This window comes from Rhinoderma darwinii, chromosome 4 (genome assembly GCF_050947455.1).
Source record: "Rhinoderma darwinii isolate aRhiDar2 chromosome 4, aRhiDar2.hap1, whole genome shotgun sequence".
NCBI lineage: Eukaryota > Metazoa > Chordata > Amphibia > Anura > Rhinodermatidae > Rhinoderma > Rhinoderma darwinii.
In genome coordinates this window covers 117,812,339-117,835,891 of record NC_134690.1, presented here as the reverse complement: position 1 = coordinate 117,835,891, position 23,553 = coordinate 117,812,339, and the positions used below count along the sequence as shown (strand labels likewise).

General features: G+C 41.9%; 1 protein-coding gene across 1 annotated transcript in view; it reads right to left on the bottom strand.

Annotated features, from left to right (window-relative positions):
• AADAC (arylacetamide deacetylase) overlaps nt 1–23,293 on the bottom strand; it is a 40,430-nt gene extending 17,137 nt beyond the window's left edge. The window contains exon 1 of the mRNA XM_075861506.1: nt 22,988–23,293. Within this exon, the coding sequence (XP_075717621.1) occupies nt 22,988–23,125 (138 nt within the window). The 5' untranslated portion in view covers nt 23,126–23,293. The remainder of the gene's footprint in view (nt 1–22,987) is intronic.
• Between the last annotated feature and the right edge of the window lie 260 nt (nt 23,294–23,553).

Genomic DNA, 23,553 nt, shown 5'->3' with positions numbered 1-23,553 from the left:
CAAGAAACTCTGTGTGAACATACCCTTACAGAGGTATTTCCTAGAAGCATTGCTTTTTCGGGAGAGGAAGGTGTTTCACAGCGCCACCGCATGGTTGCACATGGTGTTATATGGACCAGGAGGAACTCATGCCATTTCTGTTTTTATTAGTCCTAACTTCTTACTGATATTTATACTTTGTTCTATTTCATTGGTTAAGTATTAAGCTGGCCATTGAAACGTAGGGCTTTACCCACACTCAATAATGGTGTGATATTTTGGGTTATTTGAAAAGTTTATCTATGAATATGAGGACAAATCCTCTCTCATGCCAGATGTGAACCAATGGAATAGACACAGTTACATTCCTTGAAGTTCATGGGAATAACTTGTTTTTTGCATTTTTGAACAGGATGAGGTGTGATATCCTGTATTCTTACAGAACCAAATAGCTCATCCTATGATAAAAACATAACTTTGTTTGCCATGTATCAAGAAAACTTTTCGACATAAATGTGTATATGATAGTGAAATCACAAAGTGAATTAGATAAAAATATTTAAAAAGAATAACTTCTGGATCCCCTACGGAATTAGTAGAACTATTAACTTTAGTATATATTTATTTTCATATGTCAAACATAATTTCACAATGCCATGCAAAACTGCAAAATTGAAAAAAAAATATTCTGAGAAGGGTTCCACAGGCTTTACTAGAACGCTGAAGGAGTCAATGGCACAAAATAAACCATTTACCTTTATCATATCACATCTGCAATGAAGTGTCTAATGCAGATTAGAACATTTATTATACAATGTGCAATGTACAAAGGGCAAAAAGTTTGTTACTCATGGAGTTGTAAACATCTAATTCGTGTGTAAAAGGCTAAAAAAAAATAGTCCTAAAAACCTTAAAAGCTATGTACACTTTTGCAGCCATTTAAAAAAATAAATAAATAATGTTTTATTTGATTTTAAACAACTTTAAAATAGTTTTTATATATACTTGTCAAGATGCAGCTTCTATGTATCCTGTATACTGTACATAGAATCTGTATCTTTCCGTCAAAGCCGTATCTGTCGGGTCAGCTGGACTGACGGCTCAGCTGAAAGCTGGTCTTAGATGAGACACACGCAGGACCAGCTTTCTGCCGAGCCGTCAATCAAGCTGACCTGACGGAATCAGCTTTGACGGCAAGATACAGCTTCTATGTATACCGGATAGATAAAAGCTGTCTGTATCTAAAAAAAAAGATAAAACAAATTTAAATAAAAACCTTTTTAAAAGTTGCTTATAATCAAGTAAAAAAATAAACCTTAAGCTTTATGGACTTATCTCACTGCAAGGATCATTTATAACATGTCATACAAAAGAAAAAAGGCATGTTACCCATAGCAAATAATCACATTTTAGGTTTCATTTTTCAACTGAAGAAGAGGCGTAACTTGAAGCTTCTAGGCTCCAATACAAAAATCAGTAACAGGGCCCCCACCTACCATGTGCCATTTAAAATACTGGCGACTGTGACTGCTACCTCTGCACCCCTATAGCTACACCCCCAAACAAAACGCTAAAATTAAAGCATTTAATTGGTTGTTTTGGGCAACACGGAAATCTATGTTTATTATACAAGCCCCATAGTTACCCTCTAATTGTTTTATTTTTTAATATTGTTGATGGAGTCTTAGAGACATGGTGCCATTTCTGGGACTACCTCCAAGCGTGGCTGTCATTGTTTAATCAAGCAAGACCATACATGATTTATGGCTTCATGAAGTAATAGTAGTGATCAAAGTAAAAGTTCTCCAAATAAGCAGGATTGGTTGCTGTTATCAGGGTACGTCTGAAAAGACAGACTGTTTTCAGGAGAAAACAGCTGTGTCGTTTCAGACGTAAAAGCTCCTCCTCGCATTATGCGAGGCGTCTTTGACGCCCGTAATCTTGAGCTGCTCTTCATTGACTTCAATGAAGAACGGCTCAAATTACGTTGCAAAGAAGTGTCCTGCACTTCTTTGCCGAGGCAGTCAATTTACGCGTCGTCGTTTGACAGCTGTCAAACGACGACGCGTAATTGACAGGTCATCGGCACAGTACGTCGGCAAACCCATTCAAATGAATGGGCAGATGTTTGCCGACGTATTGTAGCCGTATTTTCAGACATAAAACGAGGCATAATACGCCTCGTTTACGTCTGAAAATAGGTTGTGTGAACCCAGCCTTACATGTCATGTAGTCACATAATTCAACACCATTATGGATGACACGTCATAACGGTTAATACTAATGAATGATCATGAGAACCTACGGAACATTTCAACGATAAATACTTTGTGTTTGTTGTTTTTGCCCTTTAGGCAAGAGGGCTTGTACATGGATTTCTGCAAGCCACATTCAGATGTATGGGACAGAAATTTCTGCACATCTGTTACATGTAAAGATACCCTTACAGTTATTTTTTTATTACATTTTGAAATAAGGTGAAGGTGCACATCAGTAACCTATATAAACATATATGGGAATAACAGAAGGATCTAGCTCAGTAGATACAGCAAAGACATAATCTGTGTTGGGTATAGGAAATAAAGGTGACATGCAGAAACCGACACAATGAAACCACATGAAAATGGACATATAAGCGTCTCTTTTGATTGTAACACAATCAGATTAATGATAGGTACCAAAAATTGGTGTACAGTATATTGCAGATATAAGTAATATCTTCACTCCTGTGTGAGCAAATGTCTTCTGGGCACAATTTTTATTTTTTTTTCGAAATCAGCAATATGCAATTGAAGAATCTAGAAAACATTTGCTGTAATTTAGCCTGGTATCCTTGAATTGTAAAATAGTAACAACTAGTCTGCCACTGTACTGACTTGAGTTAGTACAGGAAAAAGGTGAGGGGATGGCGGCACTCTTCCGAGACTATTGTGAGGTGGTGAGGTGTAGATCGCCAGCTGCCACCCACTGCAGTCCCTTGGTGCTAAATCGTTAGTACCTGGGACAAGGTATGAGTCAGAAGGTAAGAAGAAAAATGCTGTCTAATTACGGGCATAGGCGCCACTCTGAAGAGGATCAGGAACGGAGTCAAGTGAATAGGATCTAGGAGATCTTTTATTGAAAGGACGACGCGTTTCTGGACGGGACTGGTCCCTTCATCAGGTCATATACCTAGATCCTATTCACTTGACTCCGTTCCTGATCCTCTTCAGCCTTTCGCTGATGCCCGTAATTAGACTGCATTTTTCTTCTTACCTTCTGACTGTACTGTCTTGTACTTTTAGGAGACTATATGAGACTTAATTTTATCAGAGATTGAGTTGTGTGTGTGTAAGACTGGAATCACACAGGTTTTTGAGCAAAATACAGGAGTTTTCCCAAAAATTAAAAACTGCCACAAAAGCTGCATGTGTGATTCCAGCCGCAAAGCTGTGATCAGACTATGCTGCCCTATATAAGATAAGATAGACTTTATTGATCCCAAAGGGAAACTTACAGTCTATACAAGCTCCATAAGAACAGAAACACATTGACTTTACAAATACATAAAAACAATACATTAAAATTACATAAAAACATAATACTAAACATCCCACCCAAATCTTTCCTCCAATTACCATTACCTTCAACAATAGATGAATATTGGGGCTTTTTAATTCCTTTTTATTTTTAATTGTACTAACAATTCAGAGCTTTGCTAAATAATGTTGTAGCAGTAGGCAGAAAAGACCGCCTGTACCTATCCTTGAGGCCCCTGAACTGGTTGAATCACTCACTAAATGAGCTATGTTGAGAGTCAATCGCAATACTCATGTGACACTTTTTAAGGATACTCCTGTCTGCCACAACAGCCACCAGATCAAGCAAACACCCTACCACACTATTTGCCTTCTGAATTAATTTATTCAACTTATTAATATCAATGGCCCCGACAATGCCGTTCCAGCACACCTCTGCAAAGAGGAGGGTATTCAAAAAACATCTGCAGCATTTTTGTACATACATTAAAAGACCTAAATTGACAAAAGAAATAAAGGCAACTTATAGTTACATAGTTAGTATGGTTGAAAAAAGACACATGTCTATCAAGTTCATCCAAGGGATGGGAAAAAAGAAAATGGATGAAACTAAAACTCTACACATTGACATAGGAGCTGATATTTTATCTTTCCAGTTTTTAAAGCCATCTACTGTTGCTGCTGTGACCAGCTCCAGCGGTAGGCTATTCCACAGATTCAGACTTTACCTCTTCTTATATAGTTTATCACTATTCAGCTTCCAATCCAGTTTATTATCAAGATACACTCCCAGATATTTGTATTTTTCAACTATTAAGCGGTTCTCATTGGACCATACGCTGAACCAATCAATCAGCTCCCTATACTCAAGATCATACCCATTTGCAATACACCCAACCACCACAGAATCGTCCGAGTACTTTTGCAAATGGCAAAGACTCAAGTTATACTAAAAGTCTGAAGTATATACTGCAAAAAGGAAAGGGGCCAGTACCGTATTCTATGGTGCACCCACATCACTTCATAGCGTCCTAGACAGGCACCTACCCAGCTGTACACTCTTTGGTCTAGCAGACAAGTAATCATACACCCATAATTAATCATACACCCACCGATCCTGAGAATGAACCGGCCGAATTGCTGGTTTAGCGCTGAGCTCCCGTTTATGTTTTCCCTGCAGAGTGGCGCCCGGCGATTCCCTTGTTTAGGGAACTGCAGCATGGCTCCATTAAAGCGGCCTCTTCATTCTGAGGATGGTGGGGGTCCCAGAGGTCAGACCTCTACAAATCATAAAGTGAGGGTATATTGTAGGGATAGGCATCACTATATAAGAAGGGATTAAATAAGGTCAACTTTATCTGTCATTTATTTACTATTTATGAACACTTCCACAAACAGAGAGCGTATGCATTCAAAGCAGCCCCTGCATTGTTCCTACATTGGATTATGGGAGAAAACATCATATAAGAGCCATGATTAAACTGTTAGACACTGGTCTGTAATTCAGCAGTGCTAGCTGACATAGGCAAGGCTAGTGTTAGTGGAAATGACACATGGATCGGCAGTCGTGCACAGCCGAAACCATTCCAAAATGCGGTTGCAGATGGCCGCATGATTTTGCCAGTAAAACTGTGATATAGCCGGCAAAATCGTGCATCCATTCGCCAATGCATGTGGTGTGATTTCGTACAAGTTTGGCTGCCATTCTGTGTGTTCTTTCTAATTGGTTTTATCCGGCACAATTGGTGTCTGTCTTGCGATGGATTTAGCCCTTCCTTTTTTGTTTTTGTTCTACTCTTGTGACAGAGCAGAACAATGGAAACCAGAATGCAAATGTGGTTGCAGCCGTATACATTTATTAGTAAGTCAATTCTTTGTAATTACCTGGAATTCTGCATGGATCACTAATAAAATGTGGTCTAATGGTTATCCAAGACAAACTTAACTAATAACACACAAACAGCTGGACTATTCATGTATTTTATTGAGCACACTGAGTAAACATCCACAGTGCAGGGAGAAAAAGTAAATGAACCTTTGTGTTAATGTCTTTTCCAAGAGCTGATTGGCAAAATGTTTTTCAAAGAGATGAGATTGGAAGTTTGGGTTTCAATTGTCCATTAAATACAGGCACAAAAAGCCTGGTTACTGACATATCTGTTCTTTTTTTTTTTTATCAAATAATTTTTTTATTAACAGTTTCACATTTTACATACATGGAAATAACAGTGAACACCCTCCCCTCCCTTTCCATCCTATCGCACCCCCTGCTCACACTGGATCCGACAAGAGAGCAAATTGTATATCACGAATTAGCACATAGTGCATTCATTAAACATGTAGCTCCAGAGAACTAGCACTGTGGGCTTTCAGCAACGTATCCCATCACATCAATGGTTTAGCCATTAAAAAAGAATACATGACAGATATACAACACGTTATCATTGCACATTGCTCAAAACAATATCATGGAGGGCCAGAGACTAGCAGGAACGCTCAATATCGCCAATCAATATATCTGATCATATAGGAATTCTGTCCAGGATCAGCTCAGCTGAAGCCAGATCCGATGCATCCAATCAGGGAGCCCATAGGGCTTCAAACCGCTTATACTTGCCCCGTCTTAAATACACAATTTTTTTGAGACTAAGCAGAGTATTGATTCTAGATTTAAACTCTAAAAGCTCGGGGAGATCAGTATCTTTCCAGTGTGCAGCTATCAGCTTACGAGCCTGATACAAAAGTCTCAGAACCGCCAGTCTCTGCACCTCCGTCACAGGTAAGTCAGACCTATATCCCAGGATACAAATAATCGGGTCCAAGGCAATTGTACAGTTATACACCTGACCTATAAGATCCACCACCTTCCTCCAAAATTCCCTAAGCCACGAACAGCTCCACATAACCTGTAGAAGGTCAGCGCCATGTTCCCCAGATCTATAGTAGCGGGAATCCCATTTATGGCCCATCTTGTGAAGAAGAAGAGGGGTCCGATACACCCTATGCAAAAGGAAGAGTTGAGAAAGACGATACATTTCACTCAGGGATGTACTAGGTACCCATTCCAGAATATCCCACCACACCTCATCATCATAGTTTTAAGAGTGGATTCCAGTAGAGAACCATACAACAGGGAAATTAAACCCCTAGTGTTTCCTGGTTGCCCTAGAAAAGTAATAAAAGTAGTATGAGGGGACTGGACAATCGGGATCAGCCTATTCTGTACATCATACACATGCCTAAGCTGCAAATACTTGTAAAAACTAGAGTGAGGCAGATCAAACTGCATTTCTAGGTCTTCAGATGTGCGAAACACCGCATCCGAAAAAAGACTCTGAAGAGTTCTAATACCTTTATGCCGCCACGCCTCGAACCCTACTAGCTTATCAAATTCTTTAGAGAGTATTTCACCATATGGGGGGGGGGTAGGGAGTGTACCCTACTATAGCTACCAGAGCCTTTGCTCTATCCCAGAGCTTATAAATCATAGCTAGTGTAGGAAAGCGTGTCCTCATTTCTCCCAATCTCCCAGACTCCAGACCTAATAATAACTGTTTCTCACCAGTCACCACACTAATTAACTTCCCTACTGCAGTAGATGGTGTTTCCGCTCCCCACCCTCTGAGATTTTGCAGCTGATCAGCAATACAATACAGCCATGGGTTGGGTACCGCCAACCCTCCATCCCCATTAAGCCTTTGCAGGGTTTCCAGACGAATCCTAGGAGCGCCCCTCTTCCATATCAGATCCCGAAATATTCCATTGATTTTATGAGAAATCCTTTGAGGAAGCCATACCAGGGCATTATGCAATAAGTATAATATCTGAGGCATAAAAATTATTTTAGAAAGATTCGCTCTTCCCACCACACTAAGCGGAAGTTCACCCAATGCTGTCGTCTTACTCTGGAGCTTACCTAATAACGGGTCAATATTGAGAGACTCGAAATCTAAAATTCTGTCACTAACATGTATGCCGAGATATTTAAACCTGGAGACCTTATGCAATTGCCCCGTTGCGTCCTCCACGCCAGGGAATTGGGGTCCCACCAATAAGAGAGAGGATTTCGTCCAATTAATATGTAAGCCCGACAAAGACCCAAAATGATCAATTATACGCATAACATGTCATAGGGACACAGGCCAGTTACTCAAGGAAAGGAGCATGTAATCTGCATAAAGAGCGACATTTTCATGTATCCCGTCATAACAAAATCCCTGAACCTCATCAGCCCTATGAATGGCAGCTGCCAAGGGCTCAATGGCCAATGCAAATAAGTGGCTCGATAGGGGACACCCCTGTCTTGTTCATCGATACAGCGAAAAGGAGGCCAAGAGTAACCCATTCGCTCTTACCCAGGCTTTGGGTGCAGCGTATAATAATTTCACCCCAGCTATAAAGCCCCCACTAAAGCCAAGACACTTCAAAGTATACTATAAATACTGCCATTCCACGCTGTCAAATGCCTTTGCCACATCCAAAGAGGCCACTGCCCTGGCCTCCCCTGCCATTTGTGGCATCTGAAGGTTCACAAATAACCTGCACAAATTGACAGCTGTTGACATATTGGGCATAAACCCCGTCTGATCCTGATGTACCACCTGCGTGACCACCCTAGAGAGTCTATTATCCAGAATCTTAGACAGAATTTTCACATCAACTGTAAGGACTGAGATAAGCCTATAGCAAGAAAAAACTAATTTGCCGTTAAGCAAAAAAAGAGAAGGGGAGTGCCTTTATTCCCAGCCGGCTATGAAGATATGCAATGTGCTAAAATATAACTTTTATTAGGTATAATTAAAGAACAGGTAACTAAATTCTGGAGAACAAATGTTAAAAATTAGCCAATGATCACTGACAGAAATGAATTTTGCATCTGTCGGATGCAATCAGTAAACACAGTGGAGTATGTTTGTATTTGTGTATCTCACAGCGTCTGCAGAACACCGTGGTGCACAGATCAGTGGCATCAGTTTGCTAACGGTCAGTGGAGCATTGTATTAAAATTATGAAGAAGCCTCCCCGACATGTTTCTCTACATACCTAGCATCCTCAGGGGTTCAAATGGGGCAACTAACGGCGTGTAAATAGTCCGCCCTTCTTAAGCCCTCGGACCGCCATGACAGTGGGTGTCAATCCTCTGTGACCCAATTGAATGAGGCCACACAGCCTGGCCGTCATCAGTGAGACATTGAACAGATGCAAAATTAATTTCTGTCAGTGAGCATTGGCTAATTTTTAACATTTGTTCTCCAGAGTTTAGTTACCGGTTCTTTAATTATACCTAATAAAAGTTATATTTTAGCACATTGCATATCTTCATAGCCGTCTGGGAATAAAGGCACTCCCCTTCTCTTTTTTTGCTTAACGGCAAATTAGTTTTTTCTTGTGAAAGTCTTATGCCTGCTGGGTCTCACTTTTCTCTTTTTTTGCTAGATAGGCCTATAGGACTCAGGCAATCTAACGTCCTTATCAGGCTTGGGTATAACAATAATGGCATCATTCATCGAATCAGGCAGCGGACCACTATCCAGAGCCGATTGATACACCCTAAGTATTTTTGCCATCAGTGGTTGAGTATACAATTTAAAGACCTCAGCCGGCCAGCCATCCGTACCAGGAGAATTCACATTGGCCATGAGGCCAGTGCCTCCTCCACCTCTTCTAGGGTCAATGGTGAATCCAGTTTTACCGCATCTTCGCGAGACAAGGGTGGAAGATAGAGATTCTCAAAGAACGCATCTAACTCCCTTTCAGAGGGGTCAGTCCTAGACTCAAATAAAGATGAATAAAAATCTTTTAACACTTCTAGAATCTGCTAGGTGTCATCTACCAAAGTTCCCGCCCCGAGTAGAGTTCCCTAATATATGAAGCATCCTGTTGAGCCCTAGAAATCACTGCCAATAAATGACCCGCTTTTTCCCCCTCCTCAAAATATTTTGGTTTCTGAAAAAAACGCTTATGTCCTGCCTTGATGAGTAGATATTAATTAACATGATACTGTGCCCTAGGAAGCCTCTCCCCACTCGCCCCCCCATCAACAGCAACAAAACTGTCCTCCGCCTCCTGCACTTCCAGTCGAAGAACAGCTTCCTTAGCCCTAGAAGTGGCCTTTGCTTTGTTAACTTCCTTAATGAGGGCCCCACTCAGCAATGCTTTCATGGCATCCCACACTACCAATGGCGAGGCTGTTCCATCATTAGAGAAAAAAAATTCACTGAGCTGATCCGATATCGATACTCTGGGTGATAGTGGTTGGAGCTAGTACGCGTTAAAGCGCCACAATCCCTGGGATCTACTTGATACTGGCACAAATTTCAGAGAGACTCTAAGCGGGGAATGATCAGACAGACCACATGTTAGATATGTCACCTCCTCTATAAACGGCAAGATAGGTGAGTTACCCAACGCCAAATCTATACACGAAAGGGTCCCGTGAGTAGCGGAGTGGCACAAGAATTGTTTGACTGTAGGACACTTAATGTGCCATAAATCCAGCAGGGCTACCTCATGTAAGACCTTTCCAAAAACGGGGTCAAATCCCCAACTTCCAACCCTAATCCTACCCCCAGCCGGTCAAGAGATTTATCAATAGTATTATTAAAGTCCCCAACAAACAACCAGGCCACTTACGGACCATGTTTAGTAAATTGCATAATACGTTGAAGGACCGCGCCCGAGTACGGTGGAGGGACCCATACCGCCACCAAAATACAAAGGGATGCAAACAATTTCCCGTACAAACACACATATCGACCCTCAGAATCAATATCTGAAGCAAGACATTCAAAGGGAACACTTCTATGAAAATTAATACTCACTCCCCTGGAATACACAGTATATGTCGCATGAAATTTCTGTCCCACCCAGAGTCTATCATGGGTCATATGTGTTTCCTGCAGGCAAAGAATCATTGGATGTGCATCCTTCACAAAGTCATACATAGATCATCGTTTAGTAGCATCTGCTAGTCCCCTCACATTCCAGGAGATTACCTTTATCGTATCAGCCATGATCCATATAAGAAATTATTAAACACCCAAGCCCACTTTTGCACACACAAGGGTAGGCCCTTTCCTCAAATAAATCCATCCTCCCAAGATCTAGCAATTGAGCATTCCCCCAGAAACCCCACCCCAACCTCCCCCAACAAACCCCAGAACAAGTAGAACAAGCCCCATTCAACAGGTGCTGGAGAATATTATCCTTGAACAATTTATGGGAGTCCTTCCTGAGCCAATGCAAATGTGGGTCAAGTAACAGTAGCCTGACTTTGGTGGGCAAGCGGTAACACTGGCAGAAAATTATTTGCTTGCAAGAAAATGGAACCAATATTTCCTTGTTATAAGTGATTATATGACACGTTATACAGAGTCTATTCATTTAAGAACCAAACATACAACTCCGCTCTCTACTCACTGAAATATTTCAACGAGGAGATGAACAACCGGAGCAGGTAAAAAAGAGGTGAAATCCTCAATACCACAAAAAACACAGACAAATTGATAGTTTTTTACCGCTCAGACGGTTGTGGATGTAAAGTCTGGAGTGTCCATCAAGGGTTTGACCTTCCCCCAGCTAGCATGCAGAAAGAATTATCCAAATTTCCACCGGTGTGTGTATCTCACTGGTGCTTGTGGTTCCACACAGAAATGCAACTGCAGAAATGCAACTGCTTGCTGTGTATATCCTCGTACCTGATGTTCTAAATCTCCAGCAAGTGAGAAAAAGGAGATACCTTTGGGAAACTACAAATTCCACGAATATATTCCATACTTACAAAAACAGATATAGATAAAAGCATAAGATAAGATCTTGTAACATGCCAAATAATGCAACCCGACCCTAGGTTTCGCCCTTCCGGCTTCCTCTGGGGCATATAGGCGTGTATTCATTTAAGGATTGTAATCATGAAAATTAGTGCAAAGGAATTGTTTATGTTTTTTAGTCATATGGGTAGTCCTCAAAGTTCTTATAGAATAAAGTTCAAACTTTGAATCTACTTTAATTAAAAATCCAACAGTTTCTTGGAATTCGTTTTGTAAGGAACACTCCCTATCATTCCCAAACTGATGGTTTGGTGGAATGCGGTAACGAAATGCTTAAAAAATTTATTTGCACGTTTGTGCAACAGTATCCACAATAATGGGATCAGTTGCTCCCAGATGTGCTATTTGTATACAAGGATGTTCCACAGGCATCCAATTGTTTCTCCCCCTTTGAGTTGCCATATGGGAGGCGACTAAAAAAAAACACTAAATGTAATAAACACTGGGAAAAGCCTGACCCAAACCAAACAAACTTGGTGGATTATGTAATTTCTATGCAAGACAAACTGATTCAGTTGCCTGATTTTGGGAAAATCAACCTTACAGATTGAGCCATGCATGAAAAAGTTGTATAACAAATCTACTAGCTAAAAATGTTTTTTTGTTTTTTTTACCAGGCAACAAGGTTCTACGGTTACTGACAACTGATAACAAATTTCAAATAACAGATGGCAGGGACAATTGGAAGTTGTGAGTCAAACTGGTTCTGTAGATTATACGTTTTCTATGCCTGGCAGAATTCAGGAAAAGTAAACCTTCCATGCTAGTCCTTAAAAATGGGTTGATAGGTTACATATTGCCTGTACTATTCGGAATCTCACCCAAATATTTTTGAGCAGGTTTGCACTATGTTATCTTCCAGTTACTTACAAATCTCAGAAAGTAAAATAGGTAGGGAACTTTCTTGATGGTCAAAATAAAAATTTAGACAATTTGTTTCACAAGCATGAACATGCATTTGTTTCTATATGAATTACCCCAACATGTGATTGATACTGGTAATGCAATACCAATACATAAAAAAAAACCTACAGGGTGTCAGAAAAACTTAGACCAGTGATAGAAGTGAAGCTCCAGAATTTGCTAATGAGGTGTCATTGAGCCATCTTGTAGTTCCTCGTTCTCTCCTATTGTCATTGTACACAAGTAAAATGGGGACATGAGATTTTGTATTAATTTTAGAAATAATAATCTAATTTTTACATTTGACACTTATCCTATGCCCCATATTAATGATCTGATCACTAGGTAGGGTGAAGCCCAATGTATTTCCACATTTGATTTGTTATTGCCAAATACTGTACCACTTGAGAAAGACTCACATGAAAAAACTGCTTTCGCCACTCTACAGGGCTTATTTCAAGTTACATGTATGCCTATTGGCCTACATGGTGCTCCTTCCGCATTTCGAATGTTCATGTTTACAATAATAAAACCACAGTCCTTATACTGTGCAGCTTATTTTGATGATTTAATCGTCTTTAGTTTAAATTGAAAGTCTCATCTTTTGCACTTAGACAATGTAATATCTGCCTTAGCTAAAGGGAGATGTGCTGCCGACAATGATTACATTTATTGCTGCATATACAGTGGAGGAAATAAGTATTTGATCCCTTGCTGATTTTGTACGTTTGCCCACTGTCAAAGACATGAACAGTCTAGAATTTTTAGGCTAGGTTAATTTGACCAGTGAGAGATAGATTATATATATATATATATATATATATATATATAAAAAAAAAAAGAAAATCACATTGTCAAAATTATATATATATTTATTTGCATTGTGCACAGAGATATAAGTATTTGATCCCCTACCAACCATTAAGAGTTCAGCCTCATCCAGACCAGTTACACGCTCCAAATCAACTTGGTGCCTGCATTAAAGACAGCTGTCTTAAATGGTCACCTGTATAAAAGACTCCTGTCCACAGACTCAATTAATCAGTCTGACTCTAACCTCTACAACATGGGCAAGACCAAAGAGCTTTCTAAGGATGTCAGGGACAAGATCATAGACCTGCACAAGGCTGGAATGGCCTACAAAACCATAAGTAAGACGCTGGGTGAGAAGGAGACAACTGTTGGTGCAATAGTAAGAAAATGGAAGACATACAAAATGACTGTCAATCGACATCGATCTGGGGCTCCATGCAAAATCTCACCTCGTGGGGTATCCTTGATCCCGAGGAAGGTGAGAGCTCAGCCGAAAACTACACGGGGGGAACTTGTTAATGATCTCAAGGCAGCTGGGACCACAGTCACCAAGAAAACCATTGGTAACACATTACACCGTAATGGATTAAAATCCTGCCGTGCCCGCAAGGTCCACCTGCTCAAGAAGGCACATGTACAGGCCCGTGTGAAGTTTGCAAATGAACATCTGGATGATTCTGAGAGTGATTGGGAGAAGGTGCTGTGGTCAGATGAGACTAAAATTGAGCTCTTTTGCATTAACTCAACTCGCCGTTTATGGAGGAAGAGAAATGCTGCCTATGGCCCAAAGAACACCGTCCCCACTGTCAAGCATGGAGGTGGAAACATTATGTTTTGGGGGTGTTTCTCTGCTAAGGGCACAGCACTACTTCACCGCATCAATGGGAAAATGGATGGAGCCATGTACCGTCAAATCCTGAGTGACAACCTCCTTCCCTCCACCAGGACATTAAAAATAGCTTGTGGCTGGGTCTTCCAGCACGACAATTACCCGAAACATACAGCCAAGGCAACAAAGGAGTGGCTCAAAAAGAAGCACATTAAGGTCATGGAGTGGCCTACCCAGTCTTCAGACCTTAATCCCATTGAAAACTTATGGAGGGAGCTGAAGATCCGAGTTGCCAAGCGACAGCCTCGAAATCTTAATGATTTACAGATGATCTGCAAAGAGGAGTGGGCCAAAATTCCATCTAACATGTGTGCAAACCTCATCATCAACTACTAAAAATGTCTGACTGCTGTGCTTGCCAACAAGGGTTTTGCCACCAAGTATTAAGTCTTGTTTGCCAAAGGGATCAAATATTTATTTCTCTGTGCACAACGCAAATAAATATATATAATTTTGACAATGTTATTTTTTTTTTTTTTTTTTAATATAATCTATCTCTCACTGGTAAAATTAACCTAGCCTAAAAATTCTAGACTGTTCATGTCTTTGACAGTGGGCAAACTTACAAAATCAGCAAGGGATCAAATACTTATTTCCTTCACTGTACAATCAGGTGATGAATGAGCGTTTGCTTGTTCATCGGCAGATCGTTGCCCTGTTTACACAGGGCACTGATCGGGAACGAGCTTTCATATTAAAAAAGCCTTTACAATTAATCCAGTCAAATTAACAATAGCTCAGTAGGAAACATCCTATTTTGGCTATATTATAGGTGCTGGAACAGCCAAACCAGTGATTTTCAAAGTCACAGCAGTAGAGAATGCCCTAATTTCAAAAACAAAAATAAGATAATTTTTAGGATTCGCTGATTATTACTACCAATTCATTTCAAATTTTTCCAAATTGGCAGATCCATTAAGTGATCTTACTGAAAAACCAAAGAGGAACCTTGTTGAGTGGGCATTTGATTTTGAAAATGCATTTAACAGTTTAAAAGAGAAACTTTGTAATGTGCCTGTGTTGAGCAATCCAAACTTTTCTCTGATATTTTAAGTCCAGGTTGATGTATCGGAAAAAGGTATCGGAGCTGTTCCATGTCAAATTCAAAATGGAGAAGAACATCCTATTCTATTTATCAATAGAAAACTCCTTTCCTTTTCTAACATTCTCTAGGGAACAATGTTGAGAGTTTGCGTTATTATCTACTAGGGACATAAGTCACATAGTTAGTACGGTTGAAAATGTTGTGCGCTTAAAGTTGTGTTACTTTCGAACCATGATCCTTTATTTTGGTTAAAAAAAAGGACAATGCTAGTCTAATGAGATGGTACTTAAAGGGCTTGTCCACTTTGGACTTAGGCCCCATGCACACGAATGTAAAAACGCCGTAATTACGTGCCCATAGACTTCTATTGGCCACGGGTACTTCCCCGCATGCTTACGGGAAGGTGCCCGGGCTATTGAAAAATATAGAACATGTCCTATTTTAGGCCGTAATTACGGCATGGGCAGGCCCATGGAAGTCTATGGGGCTCCCGTAATTACGGGTGACTACTTGTGTGCACCCGTAATTACGGGAGCGTTGCTAGGCGATGTTAGTGTATAGTCACTGTCCAGGGTGCTGAAAGAGTTAAACGATCGGTAGTAACTGTTTCAGCACCCTGGAAAGTGACTTCCGATCACAATATAAATCAACGTGTAAAAAAAATAGAAGTTCATACTTACCCGGAGCTCCCTGCTTCTTCCTCCAGTCCGGCCTCCCGGGATGACGTTTCAGCCCATGTGACCGCTGCAGCCAATCACAGGCCATTCACAGGCTGCAGCGGTCACATGGACTGCCGCGTCATCCAGGGTGGTCGGGCTGGATGTCAAGAGAGGGACGCGTCACCAAGGCAATGGCCGGGTAAGTATGAATTTCTTTTACTTTTACCTCAGAAAGGGCTGCCCCTTCTCTCTATCCTGCACTGATAGAGAGAAGGGGCTGCCGATTAGTGAAGTGAAATTTTGCAGCAAAAACATGCCCGTAAATATGGGTGGAATACTGGTGACATCGGACCTGTATTTACGGGCACGAGTCAGTAAATACTGGTGCAATACGGGTCGAATACGTGTGACACCGGACCCGTATTTACGCCAGTATTTACCGGAGGACAAAAATACGCTCATGTGCATGAGGCCTCAACCCTACTTGTTAGAAGGCTCTCTTGACAATAACCTGATCACAAAGTGTCTCTCTGCTGGGTCCACCAGTGACTAGCTGTAATCTATCAGGAAACTAGGCAGTAAGTGTTCAATTTCCCTGCTGCACCACCCCAGGGGAAATGAATCATTACACAGTGCCCATTCAAATCAATGGGTTGTCTGAGTAATGCAGGACATGCACTCCTGAACGAGAAGCGCTTTTCCTGGCCAAGAGATTAGAAACCTAAACCGAGGACCCTTTCTTTTAACTCAAAATGTCCTAATATTGTAAATGCAAATGGGCTTTCAAAACTAGACAACCCCTTTAAAATTATAGCCCTATTGCTTCTGTGTAGAATGCAAATATAGGAATGCTAACCACCTATCCTGATTTGGTACCCAAGTCCAAGAAAGCTCTTTTGTGGAAGAACAAACTTCCACTCGAGCTGGGAAGTATAAGCTGCGTGAATGGTGTATTAGTTTTTCTGTGTGTGTCTCTCTGCTTTCGTTCACCTGCTGGCCAGCAGACCTCTTTTTTTGTAACTGTTGTTTCTGCAGACAAACTGATTCAGCATTCCCCACCAACACAAACAACATTACGGACTTACTAGCACTTGACTAAGGGTATGATCCTAGTGACCAGTGGCGTAACTACCACTATAGCAGCCGTAGCGGCTGCTACGGGGCCCGCGGCATGAGGGGGCCCGTGTCGCCCGCCGGCACGGGCTCCCTCCATGGCCAGAGGCTCCGCTAGCAGCCGCTATGGCTGCTACAGCGCGACGCCACTTAACACTACGGCAGAGGTATCTCCCCGCTCTGCCATTAAACAAAAGACATGTATCCCCTACCCACAGGATATCCACAGGATAGGGGATGCATGTGTGATCGCTGGCAGCGATAGGGAGAACGGGGGACTGAAAGTCCCCTGAAATTCTCCATCACAAACCTCGGACTTCCGGGGTCTGTGTCGGCAGCTCCGTAGAAATGAATGGAGCGCCGGTCGCGCTTGTGCGCATGCGTGACCAGCGCACCTTTCATTTCTATTGAGCTGCGCAGACGCCGGAAGTCAGAGGTTAGTCATGGAGAACTTCGGAGGGGCTTTCGGTCCCCCGTTCTCCCTATCGCTGCCAGCGATCACACATGTATCCCCTATCCTGTGGATAGGGGATACATGTCTTTTGTAGGACACGCAGTAGGTCGCATTTTTTTGGGAGGGGGGACGCTGTATGGCGTTCCCTATAGGGGGGGCTGTATGGCGTTCCCTACAGGGGGGCTGTATGGCGTTCCCTACAGGGGGGCTGTATGACGTTCCCTACAGGGGGGCTGTATGGCGTTCTCTACAGGGGGGCTGTATGAGACCCCTCTGTAGAAAACGCCATACAGCCTTCCTGTAGAGAACGCCATACAGCCCCCTCTGTAGATAATGCCATACAGCTCCCCTGTAGATAACGCCATACAGCCCTCCCTGTAGGGAACGCCATACAGCCCCCTCTGTAGATAACGCCATACAGCCCCCTCTGTAGATAACGCCATACAGCCCCCTCTGTAGATAACGCCATACAGCCCCCTCTGTAGATAACGCCATACAGCCCCCCTGTAGATAACGCCATACAGCCCCCTCTGTATATAGCGCCATACAGCCCCCCTGTAGGTAACGCCATACAGCCCCCTCTGTAGATAACGCAATACAGCCCCCCTCTGTAGATAACGCCATACAGCCCCCCCTGTAGATAACGCCATACAGCCCCCCCTGTAGATAACGCCATACAGCCCCCTCTGTAGATAACGCCATACAGCCCCCTCTGTAGATAGCGCCTTACAGCCCCCCTGTAGAAAACGCCATACAGCTCCCCTGTAGAGAACGCCATACAGCCCCCCTGTAGAGAACGCCATACAGCCCCCCTGTAGAGAACGCCATACAGCCCCCCTGTAGATAACGCCATACAGCCCCCCTGTAGATAACGCCATACAGCCCCCCCTGTAGATAACGCCATACAGCCCCCTCTGTAGATAACACCATACAGACCCCTCTGTAGATAACGCCATACAGCCCCCTGTAGATGGTGCCATACATCCCCCCTGTAGAGAACACCATACAGCCCCCCTGTAGATAACGCCATACAACCCCCCCCATACATAACGCCATACAGCCCCCCTGTAGATAACGCCATACAGCCCCCCTGTAGATAACGCCATACAGCCCCCCCTGTAGATAACGCCATACAGCCCCCTCTGTAGATAACACCATACAGACCCCTCTGTAGATAACGCCATACAGCCCCCTGTAGATGGTGCCATACATCCCCCCTGTAGAGAACACCATACAGCCCCCCTGTAGATAACGCCATACAACCTCCCCATACATAACGCCATACAGCCCCCCTGTAGATAACGCCATACAGCCCCCTCTGTAGATAACGCTATACAGCACCCTGTAGAGAACGCCATACAGCCCCCCTGTAGAGAACGCCATACAGCCCCCCTGTAGAGAACGCCATACAGCCCCCCTGTAGAGAACGCCATACAGCCCCCCTGTAGAGAACGCCATACAGCCCCCCTGTAGAGAATACCATACAGCCCCCCCTGTAGATAATGCCATACAGCCCCCCCTGTAGATAACGCCATACAGCCCCCCCTGTAGATAACGCCATACAGCCCCCTCTGTAGATAACGCCATACAGCCCCCTGTAGATAACGCCATACAGCCCCCCTGTAGATAACGCCATACAGCCCACCCTGTAGATAGCGCCATACAGCCCCCTCTGTAGATAGCTCCATACATCCCCCTGTAGAGAACGCCATACAGCCCCACTGTAGAGAACGCCATACAGCCCCCCTGTAGAGAACGCCATACAGCCCCCCCTGTAGAGAACACCATACAGCCCCCTCTGTAGATAACGCCATACAGCCCCCTCTGTAGATAACGCCATACAGACCCCTCTGTAGATAACGCCATACAACCCCCCTGTAGATGGTGCCATTCATCCCCCCTGTAGAGAACGCCATACAGCCCCCCTGTAGATAACGCCATATAGCCCCCCCTGCAGATAACACCATACAGCCCCCCATGTAGATAACGCCATACAGCCCCCTTTGTAGATAACGCCATACAGACACCTCTGTAGATATCTATGGGGCCCAGTCTTTCCTAGTTACGCCCCTGCTAGTGACGTCTGCATGTGGGCGAAACTCTGCTCACTCGTGGTGGCCAATGGCTGCACGATTTGGTTGGTAATACCCTTCAAAATTTTGAGGATTGGCCACCGAAAGTGAGCAGGGTTTTGGCCGCATGCAGAGCCGTTACGTGGGATTGTACCTATATGAAAGACAAGCAGTGTAGAAATGTTGGATGTGTAGGTTAGACTCCTAGGAGCTAAGATCCTTAATAGGGAAGTTCTGGAGTTTAGACCAAGGAGCTAAAATATCTTCTATGTGGCTTGTTCGCCAAAAGGGAACTGGCATCAAAGGTGAGGGCAGATTAGGTGAACCAAAAGATATGATTAGATCCTGGTTGACCTTATTGTGCCTCTAGTAATGGTACTGGGTGGCTTCCGAGGCATACATTTTAAAGTCCACAAAGAGGGGACGACCTACAGATGTAGCCAAGATTATCTTGACTGATAACTTGCTGCAACGTGATATCACACAACAAAAGCTATTAAAAGCCATTGAAAAATGCAAGTTAGTTTCCTGCCACTATGTAAGTCAATATAAAGATGGCTACATCTGTATGTTCCCAGAAGTGTTTTTTCAATGTTTGTTCATAGAATCGGAAAACGGCATAACCAGGTCTAGCCATCGAAAAAGATAGTTTGTTCTGTAATAAGTGTAGACGTTGGGTCTAGCAAAACCACTTTGCCTGTTTTTCTGTGTCAATAAATAGTAAGCTAACCCGGGGCATCTTACCATTCCACAGGAAGAAGATAAATAGACTACAGAGTTGGCTGAAAAAGGACTAATGGAGCTCAATAGGTATAGTTTACAGTGCATATAATATTTTTGGCAGAATCTAGCTCTTTAGTATTTTTTCCAACCCATTCAAGATGTGAATGGGAGTCATGTTGGCGATTTTCGATCAAATATTGGACAGTAGGGAGGCATAGTTAAAAATGTTTAGGAGGTCAGGGTTAGCCGTAATTTGTGTACTTAGAACCTTGATGAGTTTTTTAGGCCACCTAAAGGGAGTAATGGGTGTTTTAATCACAGATGGGGGAGTCGAAACATTTACAATTTCTCATTTAGCTAAATTAACTTTGACGTTAGAGGCCTTACCAAACAGATCAAATAGTTGTAGGATCGAGGGATTAGCTATAGTAGGATTGGTTAATTAAACAACTAAGTCGTCTGCAAATGCTGTCGTCTTATGGGTATAGTTTTCCACTTTCCACTTCCAACCCTTGCATCTCTGGGGTTTGCCTGATTTACGGTTTTTAACCTCATACAACCCCTTTAAGCACAGTCAGCCTGCTATCATTGTCTGCTCATTTCTCTACAGAAATCTTAAATATAAAGCCACTTTATAGTTCATTGAAAATCGTTTTTAATTTTTTCTGTCAATATTCTTTGATGTAAAATGTAATTGTCCTAAATGGCCAATCCTCATACAGTAATGTTAGATGACTTGTTATTCTCATTAAATGGTTGTTATTTCTCTTGTGATACCATCTGTCCTCACTGTTAGTTGCTGCTGCTGTTCAGAATTATTTCTTGCAAATTTCAAATGTATGTGTTAAGATAAGTGGTTACAAAGTCCAAACGCAAGCTCCACAAAACAAATGCTTATTATAAGCTGAACTGGCTCTGATGAAATGTTTTTCCTCTGTATAATACCCTAAGCTCATCTGTATAGAACTGCAACTTTTTTTCTGGTATATAAAAAGCTGTGCAAACACCAGCAGAATTCTTTCCATGTCAAATAAATAAAAAATGTTCATTGTGTAAACAAGTAAATCTATAACGATGCTGTTTTACAAACAAACTTCTCCCATCTGTATTGTTTTTACTCCTTAAAGGGGTAATCCCATCCTAGACATTTATGCAATATTCATATTTATGGAATGTCCACAGAAGTGAATGGGAATTATGGAAACAGCCAAGCTACGGAAACAGCATAGAAAAGCTGTAAGCTATGGAATAGCATAGTAGACTACACCATTACATACAACGGAATCCCATAAAAAAGCGTACCATGCATTATTCACTTTTTTTTAACATGGGTGCCTATGGGTAGCATATGCCACTGTATGGCATATGTCCGAGGTATCTGTTTAACATACATGTCATGTTTTTTTTTTAATAGCTTTTCATAACTTATACATTAAACGGATACCATTAAAGTCCAAAGGCGACCGATACGTTAAACAGATGCCTAATAGCGTCATCTCTCACCCATAGACTATAATGGTATTTGTTCAACGGATACGTTATGAACTCCCATGACCTTGATGTATGTGTTTTATGGATTCCATTATAATCTATGGTGACGGATGTCACTGTTAGGGTATCAGTCACAGCCTGCGTTTAATGTATACGTTGGGAGCTTTCAAACATGGGGAAATAAATGTGATGTAAAGGGGCCCTTAAGCTCTGGTAACACTGGTGTCATCCTCTACAGCTCTATTCTTGCCCACAAAAATACCAAAACCCAGAGGGAAACCTAATATATCCCATTATAAGGCAATAGTGTCAGCCAGGGTTCTTTGCTATTCGTCTGAAAACAGACCCAGCATAGTTATTATTGCTCCATTATAAATGGAAGCCGAAGATAGTGCGAACAGAGCTGAAAGTGTACCGTATCTACAGTCAAGTTCTTTCCTGCAAACCACTGATCAACAAAAGACGATCCGTTACATTTTTGATAGATGTTAGTAGGGTCAGTAGTCGGCCATAATCTGAGGTCTATGGCACAATCAGTCGATCAACCATTTAATGAAATGCTATAAAAGGGATGCTGATCTTTGACTGTGTATGGGTATAATGTTTGTAGTCGTATTAGCTAAAAGTACAGACTGGCATCAATTTGTCAGCTGGTTAAAAATCTAGTGCCAGCCTTATCCATTGTACCCAGTTAGCAGCCATTTCAAGCTCAAAAGAGGTTGACTACAGTTGACTTAATTTGCTTTACTATTAGGAATTCCCCAAAAAGTGTATCACCCCCTCCCCCCAGAATCAATATTTTATCTGGCATATCTCTAAAACCCTCCAGAAACATTTACATAAATATCAATGAGTGATGTTAGGAACACTTTATCCGTTTTACTAATATAATCTGTTAACTTTAGTTTTAGTATACCTTTAATGCTTCTTTGTGCACTATATTATATCTTATTTAAATGGAAAAAAAAATTTAGATTTACCAGTGTGTATTTCATTCTACTTGTTGAGGAAAAACAAACATGTAATTCCGTTATTTTTTGAAAAACAGAAATAATGATAATAAGGTTTAAAGGCAAAACTATATTAAGCTTTTGCTATTGTGTTTTTGGGACTGGACTTAAAACCTTTTGATCTCTTCTCTAGTTCAGTTCGATATGTTTATGTAAAAAGAAGTGGCACACATTTGCTTAGCTGCTTCTGTATACATAGACAAGCACAGCGAAGTTTACATTGGAAAGGTATAATTCAGGATCATGTAAATGGTCTAGAAAGCAAACATTAGTGTGTACTGATGGGGCATAATGTGACATAATAAACAGATTTAATACCACCGACTCTTATTATAGCTATATGACAACTCTATAGGATTCTCTAAATCCTTATTACAGACATTATAATACCCTTATGTTATTTGCATTCAAAAGCTGTTGAAAATGCTAAACAGATCAAGATCAGGTAAGCAATACTGCAAAAATAATCAGCAATAATATTGAACTTACCAAATGTCCGAGACTTCTGAAAGTGGCATCCATCAACATAACTTTCCATTTCTCCTCAATGTTTTCTGGCAGAGGTTTATAGATATAATACGCCACCAGCACAGACAGAAGCAGAAAGCACAGTGATTTTGATGCCATGTCTAACTACAGTACCCACTTTGCTCAAATGATTATAGGTTCCTCACACTGACTGTGTTACTAGTCAGCAGTAGACACTGATAGGGCAAAGTTAATCTTTTGGACCTGAGCCCACTTGTCATCTGATCTCCAGTGCAGTCTATAGAGACGCAGTGACAGGCAGATTTGTGTGTGTGTGTGTGTGTGTCTCTATTATGTGTGCTTGTGGATAGGAGGCAATGTGAGTGAATACATTCTGTGTACAATGCTGGAATATGGCCACACTAATTTAACCGGTTCTGGATCGGGCTATTTTGATCCTTCAGGACCAGATAGCGTTTAGCTATTTTTAGCATGCATTACTTAAACGGCTATAACTTTTTTATTTGTTGGGCTAGCGATGTGATTTTTGCGATTGTTTTTTTCCGTAGACAATGCAGGTTTCTGTT